Source organism: Monopterus albus, unplaced genomic scaffold, assembly GCF_001952655.1.
Source record: "Monopterus albus unplaced genomic scaffold, M_albus_1.0 scaffold12.1, whole genome shotgun sequence".
In the NCBI taxonomy this organism is placed as follows: Eukaryota; Metazoa; Chordata; class Actinopteri; order Synbranchiformes; family Synbranchidae; genus Monopterus; species Monopterus albus.
The window spans coordinates 6234815-6257054 of record NW_018127892.1 but is presented as its reverse complement, the minus strand read 5'-3'; the positions used below and the strand labels follow the sequence as shown (position 1 = coordinate 6257054).

The window sequence follows — 22240 nt, the reverse complement described above, 5'->3', positions numbered from 1 at the left end:
TCGAGACAAGCTTCTCCCTGCTACTGCAAATTTGTTGTTTATGTACATAATTTTCAGGTTCAGTATTCATGGGTCTGGGCCTGTGGCTCCACAGACGCGCCCATGTCCACCCAGCAGGAGCTAGGGTAGGGTAGGGGCCCCGGACTGAAGAGATACCGCCATCATTAACACACCCTTTAGTTTCACATCATCTTCTCCCCTACCACATGGTGCTTAATGGGCTGTTTGCAACATTAAGAGTGGGCTTAATAGAGAGAATGGAGCTGTCTGTGTGCTTTAAAAGTGGGAGCTGACTGTGAACAGTCTGCGAGATTTACAGATTCAGCAGCAGCAGTCAGTCCCCTAGTTTCCTGCCACATCAATAAAAACACTGCCTTCAGCTCTGCTTCTTCCAGTTCAGTTAATGACCAGCCTGACTGACTTCTCTTTAGTCACTTTACTGAAAGCCACATTATTAGGATGATTTGATGAGATAAAAAAATGATCCATAGAAGCAGAAAAAAAAGCCAACATGGAAAGTATATCATCTTCTGCTCCATTTATCCAGAACACCTCAGTTTGTATCTTCCTACAATTATCTACCAAAATTAGACATCAGAGAAATATATTTTTGAGTTGGGTTGCAACCAAGAAATGAGAGTTGCTCCACTGATAATCACTATAATACAGAAAGTGAGACCCCTCTGACTATTTTACTAGCATTTAAGCCAAAATCATTCTTATTTTAAGCTGTGCTGTAAATGCGTGCTATATCAATAAACTTAAAAAAAAAATCCACATTCATGTCCAAAGCTGAAGCGTCAGAACCTGACATCATCCCATACCCGGCCTTATTTGTAACTTGGTTAAAAAAAAACATGTCATGTTCATAAATCCACACAGAATTGTTGGAATAAATCACATTAAGTCAAGACATTTTTAGAGTGGATGTTAGATGAGAGCATTCCTCTCGTGGTGTAGCCTGAATTTGAACCCATGACTCCCGGCCCTTAAGGTCTCTCGCTTGACTTTGGGCACAGAATCTCTCCAATAACTGGATGCAGGCCCGAGATGAAAGCTATAGAAGATCCGGAACTGCCTGAATAATTCAGTGCAGATAGAAGAGGAGAAAGTCACATCTGGTAAAGAAACAAGCCATTTAATTCAACACAGACAGTTTAGATACAGATAGTTCCTTTTTGACTAAGCTGATTATGCAGAAAAAACTATTAGTCAGAGGACTGTGCACGTTTGGTTTTAGTGTGCATGAACATGATAAGATTACTGTTTAAGAACACAATCTGACCTTTCATATAATTACAGTAGGATCTACAGAGTAAAAGCCTGTACAGATGTCTTAGTGTGTTGTGTTCATGTGCACAAATCCACGTGTCATCCTTTCACAACAACCCTCATTTGTCTCAAGTTAAGACATTTCCACACATAATATTTCAATTATTTTGCTACCCTGTACACCAGGACTTGAAAGCAAACGTTCACAAATGAACAAAGACCACAAAATGAGCTAACTTGATCCCTCCCACAGACAACAAAAGGTTAGACAATTTCCAAGAATGCAGGGAGTTGAAGAGGCTGGACACTACTGTACAGTTTCTTACAGCCTGGTGTTTGGAGAATGTTATAGTAAAGGACATTGTTCTTTCATAAACAATACAGAGAGTACACGTCTGAGAAAGAGAGAGGCAGAACTCTGTAAACAGACAGAAATAGTTGGTGCTCCCATCAGGCTAAACAGGAAACCCAGCCAATTAGCTGTTTATTCGGAACTTGGTTTCAGAGGTCAGGGGTTGTAGGGAGAGCACTTCCTGGACAGCCATCAGACAGACGGAGCAGTGTCCGGCGAGGGCGAGGCAGATGACAGCTGAGGCGTATGAGTGCATCACTTTATCACTGGAATATGCAAAGGTTGACAGAGCTTTACAAACAAAGACAATTAGTAGTAGCTTCTTAATCACAGTCCACACTCCTACAAGGCCTGTTAGGTACTGTAGTACTACTCTTTCTAGTTGACATAAGTGACAGATTAGATTTCAGATGAATTCATCTACTTTCCAGAGCAAGGAGCTGTATCAGACATGACAGGACAGTGTGTTAATTCAGTCCAGACTATGGATGGTATCTCAGAGCAGTTAGCATCTTTCATTCACTTAACCCTCTTAGACCACAAGAGCCTCTGAGAATTCATATGGGTTAATTGAATCCAACTAATGTGTTCAAGAAACCAGGGCCACATGTGAGGCTCCAGGATCCCATTTAACCATTTTATCTAATTCATTTACATGAAATTAAAAAAAAAACTGAGGGTCATATAAAAGCAGCCAGTCCAAACAGATGCACAGACACCAGCTTCCCTTGTGTAGTAGAGGGATTAAACTGAGTCAGTGAAACTACAGTAGACACCAAAACCACACACAGATGAGTGACAAGATCTGAATAAATGAGTAGAGAAATAGAATCACTGCACATGCTGGCATGGTTTGGGTCCATTTATCCCCTCAGAGGGAAGGGTCACTGCAAATCAATACAAAGTTTTTCTGAGTGATCACCTTTATCGAATGATGAAATCTTTCTATTCTGATGGGAGAGGTCTCTTCCAGGGTGACAATGCTCCCATAAAGGGTACGAGGGCTTGCTGAATGAATTGGTGAGTATGAAAATGATGCAACTCATACGCTATGGCTTTCACAGTAAACAGATCTCAACCCAGTTGAACACAACACTCTCCACACCACAATCAAAACACCAAATGAAGGAATGCATTTTAGAAGAATGGTGTTCATCCCCCCCAGTAGAGTCCAGAGACTTGAGGAATCAATGCCAAGGTGCACTGGAGCTGTTCTAGGGGACAACACCTTACACAAGCTACTCAGTGTGAACAATGATAAACCTGAAGCTGTTACATTAAGTTAGCCTGAGCTCAAGAAAAGTTATTCAGTGTCTTTGCATGGTGCTGCAAGAGGGAAAACATTGTACGTTTTATATAGTTGGTTTATATTTTTGCACAAATATTTTTATAATTTATAACCTGGGCCCTAACATGCTGTCATATAATCAAAGTAAGAAAATATAAAAAAAAAAATGTGTGGCCAACATTTTCTATTTTGACTTGTTTGATTCAGGTGAGCTCTCTTGCACATTTCTGGATAAATTCTAGTCTTTGTAGAGAAACTGTGATTAGGAGGAACAACCTTAACTATACTATGTCATGCTACAGGTAGTGTAAATAATTCAAGATAGAAAAGTGCAGAAAACTTGGCCTAGAATTTCAATGCTGTATCACAAAGTTCAAATAACTAAAACATGTAATCAAATGTGTGCAGATATATTCAACACGCCCTTAAAACTGATTCTGTATTAGGTGAACTGAATGTTAATTTTACGGAAACATATTGAACACAATGTAGTGTTTTTCTGTGGTTATTTCAATTCATAGTTATTAAAATAACAGTAAGGCTACCAGTATGCCTTATGTTTCAGTATTAAGTGCTATAGCTCAGTATTAACTTGTGGTTTCTTTGGTGTGCAATGAAGTGTGAAAACGTAAAAACCATGCAGTCTTGTCTAGTAAACCACAGCCGCTCCTCCCTGTACCATGCCGCTCACTTTTTATTTGCTCAGTTTGCTTCCTAAACTCACAAAGCCTCTGAGGACCACATGTGTGGGAATGACAGCATGTTGCAAATCGTGTTTGTTCACCGATTCACTTCCATTCTTCCTACTGACTCTTAAATGGAAGGCTGTCTCACTGTAACATGCTGCCTCAGCTCTGTGGGAAAGCCTGATGTGTGTGTACCTGTGTGTACTGTAAAATAGAGCTGTCTGTCATATGCTTCCTACAGCTACTTCTGGTTTTGGGTCATTGTCAACCGACCATTTAACCGAGGAAACGTCTCTGTGGCGGAGCTGGGAAGGCCTGTGCCGACACAGAAGGCAGCAGCAGAGCACAGTCCTTTCAGCTTTCCAGATCACAACCTGGTGCAGAGGGACAGAGAGGGAAAACACATCCGTCTATCTTATCCCCTAACCACAGACAAAATGCTGCAAAGCCAAGCACAACAGGATGTTCTGTTTGCAGCCGGTTACCACTGAAAGTTTGGTGTCAGTACTTCTGCACCCTTCATCCTGTCTCTGACTTAAAGCTTCTGTTTAAAGTGCAAGCATACAGTATACAGGAAATGCTCCATCTCGGTTTGGCATTAAGTCCAGGATGTGAATGAGATGCATTGAAGTAAAAATCACTGATTCTCACTGGCCCCTGTTGCCCTCCAAATATTTGGGCATGCTGGTCTCACATAGTATGTCCTCTGTAGCTGTAGGCCTGTACAGCCAGCCACAAACAGGGAAAAGGTCTTGGGTGATCTATGCTCAATAAGAATTAAGATCTTTTCACACTGGAGGTGTATTTTTCGTATGTTTTTTCCACATCAGTAGTAATTTTCAAACCAATATTCTGTCAATGAACCCTTCCACATTTTTCAACTTTTCGCTGGCGACAGGAACATGTGATCAATCACAATGCAGCCTGCCGGAACCTTGCAACACTGTTACCATGAGCGCATAGTGCACCCGTCAGCTAAGCCTATTTAATTCATTTATGGTGTTCCGTATATTTTTTACCTCAAAAACACAAACAGGCACTATTCCGGGGCGATCGGGCCATTGTAATCGCTCCTCTGCCTCTTAAAGTACTGGCAGCAGCAGCAATTCTTCAGATTGTCCCACCAACATCCTGAAGTAGGCCCAGAAGGGACCATGGCACACTTTCAACCCCTGTGGCAGTGAAACTTTCAAAGTTGCCTTTTTATCAACACAGGATGCATTCCTTGTATTTGGCAGAACCAGCACCTGCAGGTAATGATCATCTTGATTTAATCTGCAAACTAAACTGCTCGCTCTCATTATCAATATATTACAGTTTGCAATCTTTGTATACAGTTTTTGAATACAGAGCATTTTAGCTGCACGTTAGTCACTGGTAAAACATGATTAGACATTTCACCCCCTGTCCCATCCCGAACACTGATCTGGTGCTCCAAGGCCAACAGAGATGCACAGGATCAGCATAATAAAGAGAATCAAAACAACCCAACAGGCCACTGTGTAAACATCATTTAACCTGGATAGGTCTTTTACCCTCAAGGACCACACGCAAGGTGAAAGAGAAGAACCCTTGAAAGAGATTGGTAACATGCCATAAATCCAGTCCTGATCCAGAGACCAATGGGAGCCAGATAATGAGAGTGATTTTTATTGAGTCTCTGTGCGTCATTACTGAATTAAGTCTGGTTTAATTAGTTTTCTGACTTGGTAATGGGCACGCTGGTCTGTGTTACATAGGTGCTTGAGCTCACATAAATAAAAATAATTTAGCCTTGGGGGAATTTTCCTGAGAGGTAATTACATTCTGCTGAAATGCAATTACCCACTTTTACACTAATAGCACAGCATTGTATGAACACTTTAATTTGTGAATGTTACAGCTGAGAGCATTCTATACAAAACCATAAGTGTTTTAACTGCATTTTCCCTCTTTGCTTTCCATTTGAGTAGCTTTTGCTTGCCAAAGTTGAATTTCAAGTAAACTGGCAGTTCACAGAAGAAAACGAAGGAGACACGGCAGCATTTGTCTTTACATACACATCACACATACAGCACTCAGACTAATGAGGAAAGATGCAGTGGATCAGCAAAATGCTGTGGTTGAACTATAAAATGGATTAAAAGGTATATCACTTGGCTTTTACTAGGTTTTCTCAAGCAGCCCCATCCAAGTGCCTGGTGTAATAGATCAAAAGCCTATTTGTCCTGATAGACAAGGAGCTGGCCTCAATCAAAAAGTCTCATTTCAGAGTCAGTTAGGGGCTAAGGGCATGTCAGTGAGAAAGTGTTCATAGACCACCTGTTCTCAGTCTATACAGTTTATTCACTCTCTATAAAGGTAAAAATAAACAAACTGTTCCTTTCTCATTTCTGTATATATATATATATAAGTGTGGACATAAACTTCAAAAGCTTCAAAATTAATATAGTGTGCAATATAAAGTGTAGTCAGATCAAGGTAAGAGGTCCATTGCATGGTTTGAATGACAGACAGTAGTTTCACATCTTTGTCACTTGGGAATATTTACACATGCATACAGTACATATGACAACTTGCTAAGTTAAAGTTCTTGTGGTGACAAAATTACAGAAGCAAATTGGGTTCACTTTTAGTAGTAACCGGGAAGTGGGACATGACAGATTATGCAATGTGTATGTGTGCTTATGTGTGTATGTATATGTGTGTGTGTGTGTGTGTGTGTGTGTGTGTGTGTGTGCATATATTTTATTACAGATTTTTCAATTGCCAAAGAAGCACATTTAACAAATCAGCACACATTATTCAGATGTTTTCAAGCCTTCTGACTTGCCAGAGTAGGTAAAGCACAGGTGTTATTAATAACATTAACATGCCAGTGTGACGCAGTATTAGAACCCTCAAATTAAACCTGCTCACTCACATTCAGCCATCATTAACTTTTAGTATTTACACCTGTAAATACTCTCAAAATCTCCTCAAAAAGCTTATTGTTTTGAAGCCAACACACATTAACAAGAAGGCAAATCCATGTTTTCACAAAGAAAGCGTCCTATCATGTCACAGAATAGTTGTCCTTGTTGAAAAGTATCAAAAAAGGAAAAGTATACAAATAAATCTCTTATACTGTAATACGTTTCACTAACCTTTCTACACTACTACTATTCAATACCTGTTTCAGTCTTAACAACAATGGAAATAAACTTTATTTTTTGTTTGTTTGTTTGTTTTTATGAATGTATGCTGTCAATAACCCAAAACCAAAAACTAGTAATGTTTGCCTGATTCACTGGGGCAGTTTTTCCACTTACTTCACTGGCATTTCTGTATTTGGAAGCTTCTGTGTGTCATCCAAAGGAAATAAGTAATCTGCAGTTTAATTTAGATTGAAGATAACATGTTTTGAATGAAGTGGTTAATTCTGTCTCCATGTCTGAGGTTTGGCCAGATATAAATGTGGCTTTTTGTATTTTTTTAGTTTTGGGAAATGTCATTTTTAAAAATCTGCTGTTAAACAGTGAGCTGTTGAAAAAAGAACAGACAGTAAATATGTGATATTTGTCTGTGTCACCTATCCTAAATATAATGAATATGGTTTGAGTATATGTTTGGATTGTTTAGTATAGATTTTCTATTGAGCTGGCATGGCATGATAATCCTGTAAAGGTTATAATTATTTTTCATTCATTTTATGGTATGAAAATGATCAGATTCAGTGACATTTACAGTCAATGTTCATACTTTTATGGTATTTGTGTCTGTCTTCAAAAGCTTTAGTTGAGCCAAAGCCCAGTTTCTCAGCCTCTCTCTTGCTAATGGGTGCTTTTGCAGAAACACAGAGAGGAAGGTTGAGGGAGGAGGAATGTAAGAGAGCATAAGCAGAGAGATCTCTCAGACTGGGGAGGTGGTTGTGTCATCTTTGTTACAATAAGTACTTTATAAGAGGCCTCCAGACTGTGCTGACTATTCAGCATCTGGGTCTGTCCAAATAGCTTAACCCTTTTGTTGTAAAAAGATGGCGATCCACCTAAGCTAGTGGTCCCACGAGCCCCTTGCTCCCTGAACCTGTCCTCAGAGAGTCACAACACTGAATGTAACAGGGAGACTAAATGCCCTTGAGCACAACAGGCACTTTAGCAGCAATTGCATGTCAAGATGTGAATGTGCCCATTGTGCCCGACCCACCAGAGGGCTTTTAGGAGCCACCAGGGAACGCTGCCAAGCTACAAACCCCATTTACAGCCTGCCATGGAAAGGAGCATCCATGTAATTGCATGCAAAATATTTTTTCGGGAAAACATTTTGTGAACCCTGATTGGACAAGAGTTGTCACATTAAGGAGTGTAACAGATGCTTGACATGCATGTTGAAGTGACAAAATATATGACTTAAATACTTTATCGTATGTAGTTAGAGAATCTTGTGTTACGGAGCTTTATTATCATACTTTCCTGCCTTGAAGCTAGAGTGTGCTCCTGTATTTGATATGTGCAACCACTTATTATAGAATATTCTGCATTGTGCTTGGGTTACCGGGCTGGCCCAGGGAGTAAGGCTCTGTGGTTTGTGGCTGCATGTGTGTGTGCATGTGTGTAGCTTTAGATGCACAAGTGTGTGACCCATCAGATTTATTTATACAGAAAGTGTGTATGTTTAAGTCAATTTGTCTATGTGTATGTGCATAAATGGTCCAAAAGATGCTAGTCTAAAATTTAAATCTGGGTTTTTGAAATGTCTCTAATTAAAGAGGGGTGGACTGAAGACTATTTCGAGAGCTGCGGCCATTCCCGCCCTTCCCATATGCACAGGCAAACAGAATAACGCACACACAATACACTCTTTAGATAGAAAGGTCCCCCACTTGGAGTTAGTCTTATTAGACATGTTTTGCTGACGCAAAGTGTGTCTATGAAGTGTGTTTCTTGCACCATCTACACAATTTAGTACAGCTGGACAATCAGTGAACTCTCTAAACCTAAACAAGTAGCTGCTATGAATATTAACACAAGCTGAAATACAGCCCTACTTGAAAGCTGCAATAAATTATTGCAATATTTAGATTCAAAGACAAGTCTAGACAAACCAAATAGGAAAGTTTATGGCTGCTGAGCAAGAACACAATAGTCAGTTTAATCATGGTTTTACATGTTTAATGAGACAATTAAGTGAATTTGGCCTTTTGAGACAACGACTGGAATGCGGTGTATGTCTGGACAACATTGTCTCATTGTTCTGTCTCATAACCAGCCTCTGTTTTCTGCTCTTGAGCAAAGACTGATGGGAAATCAGGCTGCTTTTGAGTTAGATAACATTTTCTGCCCCAGATACTCTCACAGTGTCTTTAGAGGTATCTGTGAGAAGGTTGTGTTTTTGTTTAGTAGTTGTTCTTTCTGTGACCGTGGTTTTGAAGAAGTCAGAATCACGCCGGCCCAACCCTAACTACTGCACTGCAACTGTCTTGACACCACAATTTAGCAGAACGTATTAAACAATCATAATGCATCTGTTTTAAAAATATGGTAAGTCATGCTTTGCAAAGAATGATTTTACTGCAGCTGAAAAACACTTCCATGCAGCATCTTTAGACGTTGGTTTACTCTATCAACAAAGATTTTATTAAAAGCTTATTGTGTTATTTCATAACTTACTCTGTCCCTTTGACGGGGTCTGTAAACTATCTCATACTGACAGAATGAGGAATGGGTAAAAGAACTGCAGTGACAGAGTTTGAATGTCTTGTTGTTCTAATGTTAACAGTAATAGCGTACTTAAATTAAAATTATTAAAATGTTTTAATACAGTGATAATACAGAAATTATGAGGATGAGTTGCTGCCTGGTGTATATGTAATCAGTCTATAGAGTTTGTGAGGAAAAAATATATTACCTTATATTATACTGCATACTGCGTGCTGAGTGGTTCATTCTATATGACTAGATGAACCGCATATTTTAAAAAAGCAATCTAAAATCATTTAACCATTATGCTTGTTTTTAGCGCCTTTTAACAAACACCCATAGACCCTATACCCACATGGGCTAAACATCATAGCTATCTATTACAGTCTATGGGCTATTTGTCTGACAGTATGGATCCTAATCTACAGGAATATGGTTGATTTCTTTTTTAGGAAGAGGGTAGTTGATTCAGATTCATAATGAAAGGGACCAGACATTTCACATCAAAGCTCCAAAGCTCTGGATATTTTGTTTACAGGGCTTATATCAGCTTTTTAAAATTTCTTTTGAAATCCTATTTTTATAAAAAAAAAAAAAATCAACTTTAAAATCATGCATCTCCACCCATTTCCTAACTCTGCAAGTAAAGTTGTGTTATTTCTATTGATAGATACAGATATGATAGTGTAGGTGAGTACTTGGAATCATTCTGTCAAGAGTAATCAAAAAGCAATTTAAGAGTACACAGATTACATTAGTGAGTTCTTGAAATCCAGCAGATGACTGCGCTATTGTCATGTATTAGTTCTCTGGAGAAAGCATATCAGACACACTAACAGACGGTGGACACACAGTGAAACCACAGGTATTCCCACTATAGACATCCTTTATCTCCATCTGCATCCATGTATTGTTGACCTGGAGCAGGAACTTTGGGGTTGCTGTGATGAGACACAGGGAGAGGGAAGTTAGCGCTGGCAAAGAAAAGCCACAGTCAGGCATTTCTGGAGTAAGATAAGAAGAGAGCGGCATGAAAGGAAACACTAAAATAACAAAAAGCCACTCGGGGATATGTGATTACTGTGACAACACATTTTTCTGTTTTCGCCAGGTTTTGAAATATGGCAGCTTTTTAATCACCACACACAATGAGGTGATAAGTGATACAGACATTTATCATCCACTAAGGTGGGCAGCACAGTATGTCCCACTCCAGTCATGTTACTTTAACCCCTGAGGCACAACAATGTACAAGACATGTGTGGCACGGACAGGTACTGCAGCTGGGTATAAAGCTCTGAGTATCCCGTGTCAGTCCCTTTGTTTGCTTTTTTGATTTATTGCTGACCATGCCCCACCTAACATGTGCGGAGGAGAGCCTGCCCCCCTCCTATCAACACCTTTCCCCACATAAATTTTTTTTAATGCCTGGGGGTCTTACTCTCTCCCTTCTGTTGGAATTCTCCCTGCTGATAAGACGACTGGGACGTTTCATCCACATACTCCCATCTCAACACATACTGACTCACAGACCCAGTATAAACCACCAACACATCTGCTGGTCCTTTGGTATTCGTCCACACATGGGCCACAAGTGAGAGACCAACAACATGAGTCAGAAGATAAAATGGTGATTAAAGGCACACAGATTCATACTGTAGCAAATCGATGATACTGCTGAGGCGAGTTGGCTTTGAGCGAACAGTGACACAGAGGGCTCTTCAGATTCAGTAAACAATAACACACTGTATGATGGTTAGCTAAAGAGAACCAAAAATAAATCTTGTTCCCAGTTTCTTTTTGTAGATCATATTATAACAGTGGTAAAATGAAACAATGTCAAAGGCCCATTTAACAGTTCTTTTTTTTAAATATAAAACTGGCTCTCATATGATATTAGAATTTAGCTTCTCTCTTTATATATACTGTATGTAAATATATGGTAAATGGTCTTATACATGTATTGCACTTTTCTATACATTGCAGCACACTCAAAGTGCTTTCACACTATTTGCCCATTCCCACACTAGTGACAAAGGTCCACTGAGTGGCTGCCTCTCCTTTGCAGGGATGTGCTGTTCACATTCACACTTGGAGGCGGCCCAGTACAACCACAGACTGACCTGTGGCCACTGAGCAGCTCTACTGGAGCAGTTGGGGTTAAGGGCCTTGCTCAAGGGCACCATGGTGGTGTTCATGACGGAGACAAACACTGCTTTTAGGTTAAAGCAGTAGTTTAACATTTTGGGAAATAAGCTGGGAGGAACACTCTATATGTTTCATATTAAGTTACAGCTAGCAGCTGTTTAGCTTAGCTAGGCTTAGCAATAAGAGTAGATACAGGGGGAGACAGCTTAGCAAATGAGATATAATGTGTTAAGTAAACTTCAGTGGAGCTTTGCACAGAGCTGCCTGCTTTCTCCTTCAACTCTAGTCAACAATGCAAATAAGTACATTAATTATTGCTACAACTAAGATCAGTCCGTTGTTCAGCAACAGACTCTCCAGTATAAATGGAAACTGTCCATTTACAACTGTGACCCTTACTGATAAAAATAATGTTGGAATATTTTTATCTTAAACGCCTGACCACCAGCCAACAATATCAACATACTTGGCTCAAGCGCAAACATGCAGGGAGCAACTGTGTCACAACTGCAGCTGTCTCGGGCGAAGGGGCATCAGACCATGGCTGGGCAAGCTGACCGCCCACCCTGAGCATCTGTGCCCAGTCACACAAGCTGGCATCTAGTGACTATGCCAAGGGAGGAGTACAGGTTTGACTTGGGAAAACACAAGCTGTAAAGTACACCCACACAGACTGACACTGTACCTTCTCTTCTATTGTCTTTTATCCATGAAAACATTAAAATAAGCAGCTGCCATCCATGTAGTGTTGCCAAATATTGCTCGGAGTGTTCCTGGGCTACAGTCTGAATGTTTATGATATGTATTCACATCCACAGACAGATTTTTTTCATCAGCACAATAGGATGAGTTCCTCTCTCGCGCGCTTTCAAAAGACTAATATTAATACAGACATAAGCAATGCTTTGGAAGTGAAGCTATGCTGCTACACTGAGGAGCCCTGCCTCCTCCTCCCTCTCACCCCAGTGTCGAAGATCTGTTAGTCAGGGGCTGGGGAGTTTTTAGTCTCCAGGGGCATATCCCTCTGATTCGCCTGCCAAGCTTCTCCGCTCCCTCTTCCATCCTCTCTCTTGCTCTGCTCTCTTTCTTTGTTCCCCTCTTGGTCCCCTCTCCCCACTTCTTCCACTCCTCATGTTCAACATTCTCCTTCACTTCAGCCTCATTTCAACTTCCATCATTTATTTCTACTTTCTCTCCAACAATGGCGCTTTTCGCTTTCACACTCTTATCTGTTTTCTCCTCTCTACTCTTCCATTCCTCTTCCTCTACCAGTGATCCAGCTCCTTTGCAGCCGTGCATAATTAGGCCCTAACACAAGCCTGTGCAGTCTCACATCTGGAAGGAGTTTGGACATGGCAGTTTCCTACCAAGACGACTAAATATTTAGGTTGAGAGTTACTGCGTGTGGATGAACTCATGATAGAGGGGGTTGGAAGGGGAGAGAAATGGGGAGCTAGAGATAAAGGAAAAAGAGTGAAAGTGGGGCAGACGACCAGAGTTCACTGTGGAAGGCTGAGAACAGCATAATGCATCATTACAGCAGTGATAGGTGTGAGTTTATAGAAGTGCTGCAGGGTATAATCTGACACTGAAATATATTCAAAGTGCAGCACAGAATCTGACAAGCCATAGGAAGAGGTGACAATACTGGAGCAACCGGTTGCTCCTTTATGGCTGGCAGAAACAACAAACAACCAACTAATAGCTTTAAAAAACAAATCCCTGTTGGGATTTCCCATGAGGCTGAGGGGCCTCAGCTGGAATGTTCACAGGGGCCAGCTGTTGTGCATGACACGTATCAGCCAGCCCCGGAAGCCCTGGATTGGTGGCTTCCAACTCTTGCCTGCTCTGGGTGCAGGAGAGCATTCCTCCAGGCTGGCCCAGAAGAGAAGGCAATGGGGCTGGCTATCAGGCCATGTAGGCCGTGGAGAAAACCTCCTTGCACCTGGGATACTGTCTGCAGTCTCTGAGAAGACTGAGGAATGTCAGGGATAACATGAATATCAACACAACTTCTCACATTCCACATCTGGACCTAATGTCATGAGCAACAGTGGGAGCACAGGCTTGAGGAACTTTTTGAATCTTTAGGAAAAAGAACTTTCCAGATGTCAGAGTTCCCTTGAAATGTAAAGAAAATGGCAGATTACGGGTGGCATTGTTTGTTCCTTGTAGAGGAGCATAGACGTGTCACAGAATGCTAGACATCTGTAGAGAAACAACTCAACCAAAATTAGAAGGTGCAGGGATGGAAGATTATCTTCAATCACCTCGACCACTGCCACCCAAGCCATTTTTTCCTCTGGATTTCAGCAATGTGCTCCCCAGATGTTTATCCTGCCTTTATTAAGCAAGAAACATAAGGCTCTATAAATGGGCTGCTGGCTGGCTGTGGCTCTCCTGGGGCATAAATCCCCTTAGTTTACCTCATATGCTCTCTGCAGTGGAGCAGTTGAACACTTTTTTTAATACTGTGCCCATGTGCTGCTAACATTTCTCCTTTTGGGTTATAGTACAGAGACGACACCCTGTGGGAACGAACAATGCCTCCAGAAAGTCTGAGCAGCTGTGAAGAAAATCGTGCATTTGAAGTGAGCAAATAGTGCATCCATCATGAAAGATAGTGTGTTTTGGCACATTATGTGGTCCTTTCAAGCTTTGTCCAAATACCACTTACAAATAAATGCTTTATAAAAAAAAAAGGGGGGAAAAATCATCAAACTAAGTTGGCCCAGAATCATTGCTGTCCAGTTCTCACCAAATGGTTGTGTTATTTTCTGTCCTCACCAAAAGGTGATTGTAAGAGAGGGTGTTGTGATATTAAAAGTTTGAGCCAACCCACCAGCAAATCACGGAGCCTGATATAAAATGGTCAAAATGTGTTTCTGTTTATTCTACTTTTGCAAGGCCAGGTCAGCTGGACCATGTGCACAGGGTGGTGTTGGAGGGAGAAAGAGGGAGCTGAACTCCAAGCGCCTCACTGGGTCAGAGTCCATTTTAAAGTGACAGAGTTGTGTCAGAGAGGCAGGGCCATGATGACAGCTACAGTCAGCCTGCCCTCACACTGATCTTAATGCTTCACAGAGATCAGATCAAGATGTAAACTTCTGACCTAACAAGCGCTATTACTGCAGCAAGTCCTCAGTATAGATAAAATCAAGCTCAGAGGGTCAGAGCCATGAGTGTGTGGGCCTGATCAACATAGTCACCTCTAATGTAAACCTATAGTTTTTATGTCATATCGGGTATTTTTATGTGAATTACACATTTATCACTGAACATTCAACTCACCCAATTAAATCAGACAGTTAAACAAATTATGTCATCTTAAAATGCAGGTGACTGGAAAATACCTTTTCCCCCAAAACGTCTTTATAGGACATTATAAGAAGAGTGTAGTGACAGCAGAGGACATGCAGGTGACACTCCCTGTCACAGGCACAACCTACAGTAGGCCACAGTAATAATATAGTGACATATCATTAGCTCAGAGGTTACACTGAACTTGGGGGACTGTTCCAACTCACAGGGTGACGGTCCTGTTGGGGAGCAGGCTGGCCTCTGGAGGTTCCGTCAGCTCCCCCTTGCTGCAGCTGACTCTTTTCCCCACAGTTTGGACACCGTGCATTTTGGACCGCTCGTCCTTGCAGCTGCAGCCGCTGGTGGAGGCGAGCAGCCCGGGACAAGCCTGGGAGAGCCTCGGTTCCGAGGCGGAGAGCAGGAGCAGCATCAGTACCAGACGCCCCGGCAGCAAAGGGATGCCAACGCCGGACGCAAACATTGTCCCTCGGCTGGCTCTCACCTCAGCTGCACCCCCGCCTCCAGTCATCCCATATTTCCACCATGAAGCTTCCAGATGGTGTAAGGAGATCAAGGAAATGCAAAGTGATCTTTCAGGTTTTGAATGAATGGTAAAGTTGGAGATCCTCTGCTCAACAATGAACGTACATCATTCGCTCATACTAGAAATAGCGTGCCGTTATTTCATGGCAGGACGGGCGCACAACTCCCTTTGGTCCAAATGGTTAATAAATCCAAGCCCATCCAAACGTCTTCACCGCCTACAAAGAGGAGTACTGTCTTAAAAAGTTGCTGGTCGTATTAATTAGCTTCAGAAAGTTACATCACTTTTATGATACTTGGGAGGGTCCAGATTACCATTATTACCCCCTCTAAAATTAATCCAGGGGTCGATGACTGAGCAGTCACAGCCAGAGCCACGATCGCACGTCATCTATATGAGGAAAAAGGTATATTCTCAAACTCCTGTCAGTTGTTTCGCTGCTCTTAAAAGTTCCCTCAGTCTCTTCCCTGGTCTCCTAGGTCTCCGTAGACTTTAGCTCAAGCGCAACTTAAATTTAAACGGGAGGGAATAACTACTGACACGGACAAGAAGTGAGCTGGTTTGGCTGCTGTGTAATTCCCAAAATCTAGCGGTTTTGCCTGCCTGCCTCTGTCATACTCAAACTCACTTAGTTACAACCCAAAGTGCGCACGTTCCGTGCACGAGTGCGCTCTGGTCCCCGCGGTCCTAGCGCATCCAGCCCGGTCAGAAAAGGAAAGGAGGTTGTATAGTGTACAGGATGCGATCAGTTGTTAAACCCCCCCCGAGCTGACATTACACACGTTCATCAAGACACAACCGGTCACTGTTGTTTTGCTGCTTTTTTATTTGAGCCGGCTGTTTCCATCCAGGCTGTACAAAACAAGAAAGCCTTCATTTCTGTGCGCGCCTGCTTTGGGAGAGCAAACTAAAGTTATGAATGAGCCTAAAGGCCTCTTGTGTATGGCGCGTTTCATTAGATCAAAGGTTTTTCATTCAATCAGCAGGCAGTAAAGACCTTTATAACTGCACTCCAGCAGATTTTATATTGCTACGCAGAAAGAGCACAGCCAGAGTTTGATCTTGAAAATGCAGGAGACTGGAGCACATGTAGACTTTGACATATTTTTGTCTTACTGAAACAACAGTTTTTATGCCAACTTGGAGGCCCTGGGTAACAGCAAGCTGCCCCTAAAACACTGCAACAGATAATGCAGGTACTGTACTTTAATACAAGTATTTATGTTGTGATGAATTCAGTTACACAGTTGCTGGTGCAATAGAAATGACCTGTGAATGAAGCCCAACTCAAATTAGCTAAGAGTGAAAGTGTTTTTCTTTGCTTATCATATGTTGTTTGTGTTGTCAAAGGAGATATATGTGGGCTAAAAGATCTTTGGCAAGTTGACACTTCGCCAACAGGAACCAACTGCTTAGATTGAGACACAAAGATTTTCCAAAAACTCAAAACAGTGTTGAAAGAATAACATTTTTAAAATAAGGCATTTTCTCTGAAAGACTCGTGCTCAATCTAAAAAAAATTACAATGCATCATAAACCTCCTCAAGGTCTCCTTTTCACATCGTTGCCCTTGTGTATGGAAAGTTCCCAAAACACAGCAATGGATTTCAGTTTTAAAAATACGTTTTGATATATGGGAGGCGCCACAGGATGGAGACTGTTCAAATCTGGAGTATTTCCAAATATGCAAAGGTGAAGCAGGAACGCTTTTGAAAGGGGACTTTATGAAATTGGGTTTGACATGTATTCATCGACATAGCCAAACTGCAGGCACCTCAGTCATGCGAACACGCCCGGCAGCATAATGGCGCACTGTGCTCTGACCCATACAGTGGACCCTGGGTTTGTTATTCCTGTATATGATACTGTACGCTGGAGAGGGCTCAAAAACCAGTACGAATATTGAAAGAAAGCACAAAGAGTGAAAGGGCGCCTGCTCAGCAATGAAACAGAGAGCTGTTTATTCAAGCTGTTAAATAAGGCTTCAAGTACAACACCCCCCTCTGACTCCACAAGGTCCAAATCTCTCTCATCTGGAGAGCAGTTTCCATTTAAAATGTCACGTCCCGAACTGCACATTACATCAAATTGTACTTAATGGTACCCAGACAAACTTTAATGTCGTTCCAACATTTTCTCTATGCATCCAATAGCCCCTTGACTCCTTACAGCCAAGTAAGCAATCTGTCCTTCTCCCTGTTCCACATCTGGACTGCATTCCAGGTGAGGTACTGAGAAAGGTATGGTGGGGGGGGGTGTTAGTGAAAGCTATAGCAGCTTTTGGAATATATGGAATAGATGACAGATGGCATGAGTGATGAAAAGATAAGTGATACAACTGATGGGTCCTCTTGGGCATGTTACTGTTGTCCCTCAAATCACACGTTAGAGCAGAAAAATCTAAAAACAGGTTTAGAGATGTGAGCCAGACCAAGTGACTACTGAGACTGAGCCACAGCCCAGGCTCGTGTCTCTGCCAGTGGATAAACAAAAGAAAACTTCCAGTGGGGAAGCAAACATCAGGCTGTCTGTCAGGCCCTCATCTGTAGATGAGTCTTTCTTGAGGCACCCATGACATCTAGTGGTGTAATCAGCAGCATGCAGAGGCCCCTCCCTACTGAAACCACTGTCCATCCACCAGTCAGTCCCACAGCTCTGGGCATTTCCTGGATGAATGGTTTTAATTAAGGTTTCATGAGAACATTAAACCCAGCATGCCCACAATTTTTGGTTGTCAAATCATAATGTTCCATATTTTTCCAGCATTAAAAACCACTGTCATTCATTAAGATTTATTAGTAGCAGTAAGAGCAGGGGTGTTAAATCCAATTGTTTTTAATGTAGTTCTACTTTTCCTCCCTCATTCGCCAGCCTTTGCAAAATTGACACTGTAGTAATACAGTCCTTTTCTGGTTAGTGAGTTACCATCACTATGATATGCGATAGGATATACAATGTGAAATGTGCCATTCTGCATGACCAGTTTTAGTACTTTGGAACGAGAACTTTTCAGCCACCGGTCAACGTCACACTGAGAACCCTCTAAAGCATTCCCAGTTATCAAGTAACTCACCATGCTAGTATGCTAAACAGCCTGTTGGATGTGGGCAACACCCTACCTGTCAAACCTGTCTTCTTGGAACAGGATTGAGTCCTCTGACGACCCTGTACAACACCTGCTTATTCACAAAGATCTGCGTGCACTGTCCAACAGACCTAGTAGTAGATGAAAATGTGTGCCAAATAAATACCAGTAGGACAGTTGAGTTTTCATAAGCACTCGTGTAATCTGAAGGCAAATCAAAATAAAGGCAGGGCAGACATCACCAAAAAGGTATGAAACAATGAGGTAATCCCACTCTAAACACTTATTATTCCAACACAATTATCAGAAATGAAGAGGCTTCAGGTTGTGTGCGATTTTATTAAGTATCATATGAAATGCAAACAGTGTACCTTTGAGTACTGCTGTAACTGGACAAGTGCCATCATTAGCTGTTCTCATGTTAAAACGTCCCAGGCTACACTATGTACTTTAAACGGTCAATATCAAAGACCATTCAAAAACCTCAAAAATATCTGTATATTGAATGAATCTAATCCCTCATTAGCAACAAAACAAGTCAGCAAATATGTGTTTGCACCATTTCTACTCAAATTCTGCTTACAAAAAATATATAGCGAACACAAAGGATTGTGGTTTGACTAGTGCAAAACTCAAACTCCTTTATGTATATAACAACTTGGGACCCCCCCTCCATCCTCTGTGAGCCACCGTGTGCGCACACAGATGCAGAAGCCACACTTGTGTATGTGAAAGCATGCACCCACACACAGTGCTGTTGGTGTATAATACATTTTTATAATGGCATGCAGTAAAGGTGAGACTTTGGCCCCTCTGTGTTAGCAGGAGATTCAAATCATTATCCAGATCCTCAGAGAGCCAGTCCTGTGTTTGTATAAAATATTGGTATTCTTTAAATCTTAGTACAATGTGATGTGTCGAGTCCATAGAAGCTGTGCACAATTAGAGCCAAGAATAACCTGGAGACTGTGGAGGCAGGGCCGTGTGAAAAACAAAGCCCCAGTTGTCATAAAGTTATAAGGAAAGGCAAGGAAGTGAATCATAATGGAAAGTATTGTTAAATCTGATCAGAAGAGAAGACCCTCTCTATATCGTTGACCAGTGTCCACCTCCAGGCCCCATCCCAAGGTCTGCAACTGTGTCAGGTGTGGCGAGGCTTCAAGTGGACAAGTGGTACTCTACGTCCAGAGCGGGGCAGGTATGCGGTGGCAGACTCACTGGCGAGGGGACACTGTGGTTTGGGGGGGACTATTTGGACCTTGGTACCTCTGTTTGGCATGCTTTTCACAGTACATCACATTGCCAGCCCAAAAGTGACCTCTCATTCTGAGGTTAAGGCCACAATCTGCGCAGGTGTAGCACTCTGGGTGGCGAAAGTGGTTGCCTGTGATACGCACGGCCTGTGTGCTGTGGAAAGATGAACACAGAGACCAATAAGCTGCTGCTACTTTGGAATCATTCTGAAGAAAATGTGTACCTATAGGAGACAGACTTACACAATACTGGTGCCACATTTCTCACAGGTGTGGTATTTACTTCCTCCTCCTCCTCCTCCTCCTCCTCCTCCTCCTACTACTGCGGGGCTTGGTTTTGGAGCACTGGGTGAAAGTTTCCCTGGGAACTGCCGGGCTGCCTCTGGAATCAAACGCACCCACACACACAAACAGTGTTGGTCATAGGGATGATCTGACAGGTTTATATCTCCGTGTTCATCACATCAACACTCTCTTCACTGCCCTCTGTCAGAGGAGCTTAAGTTGGCCCTAGCTCATCGCCCAGGGGACACTCTTCATTGAGCGTGTTCCCACACACTGGTCATTATCATGTCATGAAAGTGTGCCATTACTATCTGGATTTATTTGCACCACCATTTATCAAAGCAAAGTGAGGAAAGGAGGACAGACACATTCAATGATATGCTGCTGACAATATGAATAGCACACTGCGGGGATATTTCCTGCATCCAGCAAAGGCAACAGCTGTATAGAAGTCACTAACCAGTAACATTTGACAAATCCTGAAAATTGAGACAAACCACCAGTACAAATCTGTAACATGTATGCAGTTTGACTCCTACTGCATGCGATCATGTTCAAACCATTTTCCAACAACTGTTTATCCTATGAAAGGTTGTATGTTTTAATTAGGAACATTCCAAACATATTTAAATTTGGCATTATCCATACATTACCATGTTTGATTGAAATGGATTAAGATGTGTTTCTGCACATACTGATCCATAGCTACTGCATTTCTGCAACAATACACACTTTCAATTACAAAAAATGAAACATCCTCTTTTTTTTCCCCAAATGTGCACATTAGTTTGTCTAACCTTTCTCATCAGCCTCCAGGACGTCTTGCAGCATTTTAAAGGTGCTGGACTGACGAGGCGCCGCACGGTACTCTTTATTCTCCTGGATCATCTTGTACACTTCTGAGTCCTTGTCGAATTTCTGCATGGTTGAGTCAGAGCTCACACTGCTGTAGAAGAAAGTACCAGAGGCGACAGATTAAAAACTGTAGTTTACATCAAACTCTTGGTGATCTGCTCTGAAATGGTTTTCTACAAGTTTCCTTGAGTTCGGTTTAACTGAATCCAGGTGAAATTAAAGAAGAGGCGTCAGCTGACAGACTTTGACCTCCAAGTATGAAGTCTAGACTGTACACAACAGGGAAGAGTCCAAACAGTGTCCAATCGAAAAGCATTTGCTCAGCAGGATCTCCCTCCTCTCACCTTACAACAAGCACTGTTTAACTGAGAACAAAATCTCAAGGCAAAAACAAAGAGGACCAAAAGCTAACAGTGGAAGTGATATACAGTAGCATGTGTGAACTCTGTTCCAACTTGAAACAACACTGGATTTCAGATACAACTGTCTACACTAAATGCATTACAAAGTCGCATGCCTTATCACAAAGTGTAATAAAAAAAATAATAAAAGGACCTAACTTCCAGCCTGGGGACGTGTAAGCTCTCAGCTAAAGGTGGTATACACCAACAGCCCATTAAGAAATCAGGCAAAAGAACAGCAGCTCACTTTACAAGCAAATTCTTTGCCCCTGGTGTGGTGGAAAAGTGCTTGCTTTTCACTACTTCCATATGTAATGTGTGGTTGAATACCTCTGCCTCCCTGCTCCTGATGAACAGAGACATGCCTTAGAATCTGGACCGCATTACTAAGTAGAAATGACCAGTCCAGGGTGTACCCTGCCTCTTGCCCACTGTCTGCTGGGATTGGCTCCAGTTGCCCCGGATAAGCGGTAAAGATAATGAATGGATGGCAAGTAAAAACATCAAGTACCTCATGTGGGCGTATTAGTCTGGAAGGAGTTGCTGAGTGTTTGCCATCAATAGGAACTGGTTGGCCGGGTACGCCAACCGGAACAGGTGTGGTTTGATGTGTTGTGCCTGTGGCCGACTTCGCAGCCAGATGCAATCATCCTAACCTGACTGTCCCTGCTGTCACATACAACACATCTGTTAAAATCTTTAGTGCTCAACTGACACTTGTGCTGTGAAGAATTTGCTTAGGAGATCATGGCCTCATCTATAATTGTAAACCATTTGTTACTGTGATTGAACATAGATGAATACTAGATTATCTTCACAGACCTATGAGGCCTTGGATTACAGTAGGTTAGGGTTGTTGTACAGAGTTGCACATCTGCACAAGTGTTTGCTCTGTACCCCGCACCACATTGGAAATAAATGACAACTGAGGACCAAGTGCAAAGTTTAAGTTTCTGTATGGGTGACAAGTGTGGGAATTTTAATACACAATCCCCCAGCTTCCTATAAAAGGACAAGTAAAACCTAACTGCAAGTCTATGGTATTTATGAACCATGGTCATTAGCAAATATTTTGTTCCCTCCCTGGTAATGCTCCGCCACTTCCGTACTGCAG

At 41.9% G+C, this 22240-nt stretch overlaps 2 protein-coding genes across 2 annotated transcripts in view; both read right to left on the bottom strand.

The window, feature by feature from the left end:
• The window catches only part of adgra2 (adhesion G protein-coupled receptor A2), a 37250-nt gene extending 21388 nt beyond the window's left edge, over window positions 1-15862 (bottom strand). The window contains 1 exon segment of the mRNA XM_020590581.1: window positions 14931-15862. Coding sequence (XP_020446237.1) covers window positions 14931-15232 — 302 coding nt within the window. The 5' untranslated portion in view covers window positions 15233-15862.
• Window positions 15863-18651: 2789 nt separating this feature from the next.
• Window positions 18652-22240, bottom strand: part of pdlim2 (PDZ and LIM domain 2 (mystique)) — a 33554-nt gene continuing 29965 nt past the window's right edge. Inside the window, exons 8-10 of the mRNA XM_020590707.1 lie at window positions 20668-20816; window positions 19829-19967; window positions 18652-19739 (exon numbers count right to left, since the gene is read on the bottom strand). Coding sequence (XP_020446363.1) covers window positions 19547-19739; window positions 19829-19967; window positions 20668-20816 — 481 coding nt within the window. The 3' untranslated portion in view covers window positions 18652-19546. The remainder of the gene's footprint in view (window positions 19740-19828; window positions 19968-20667; window positions 20817-22240) is intronic.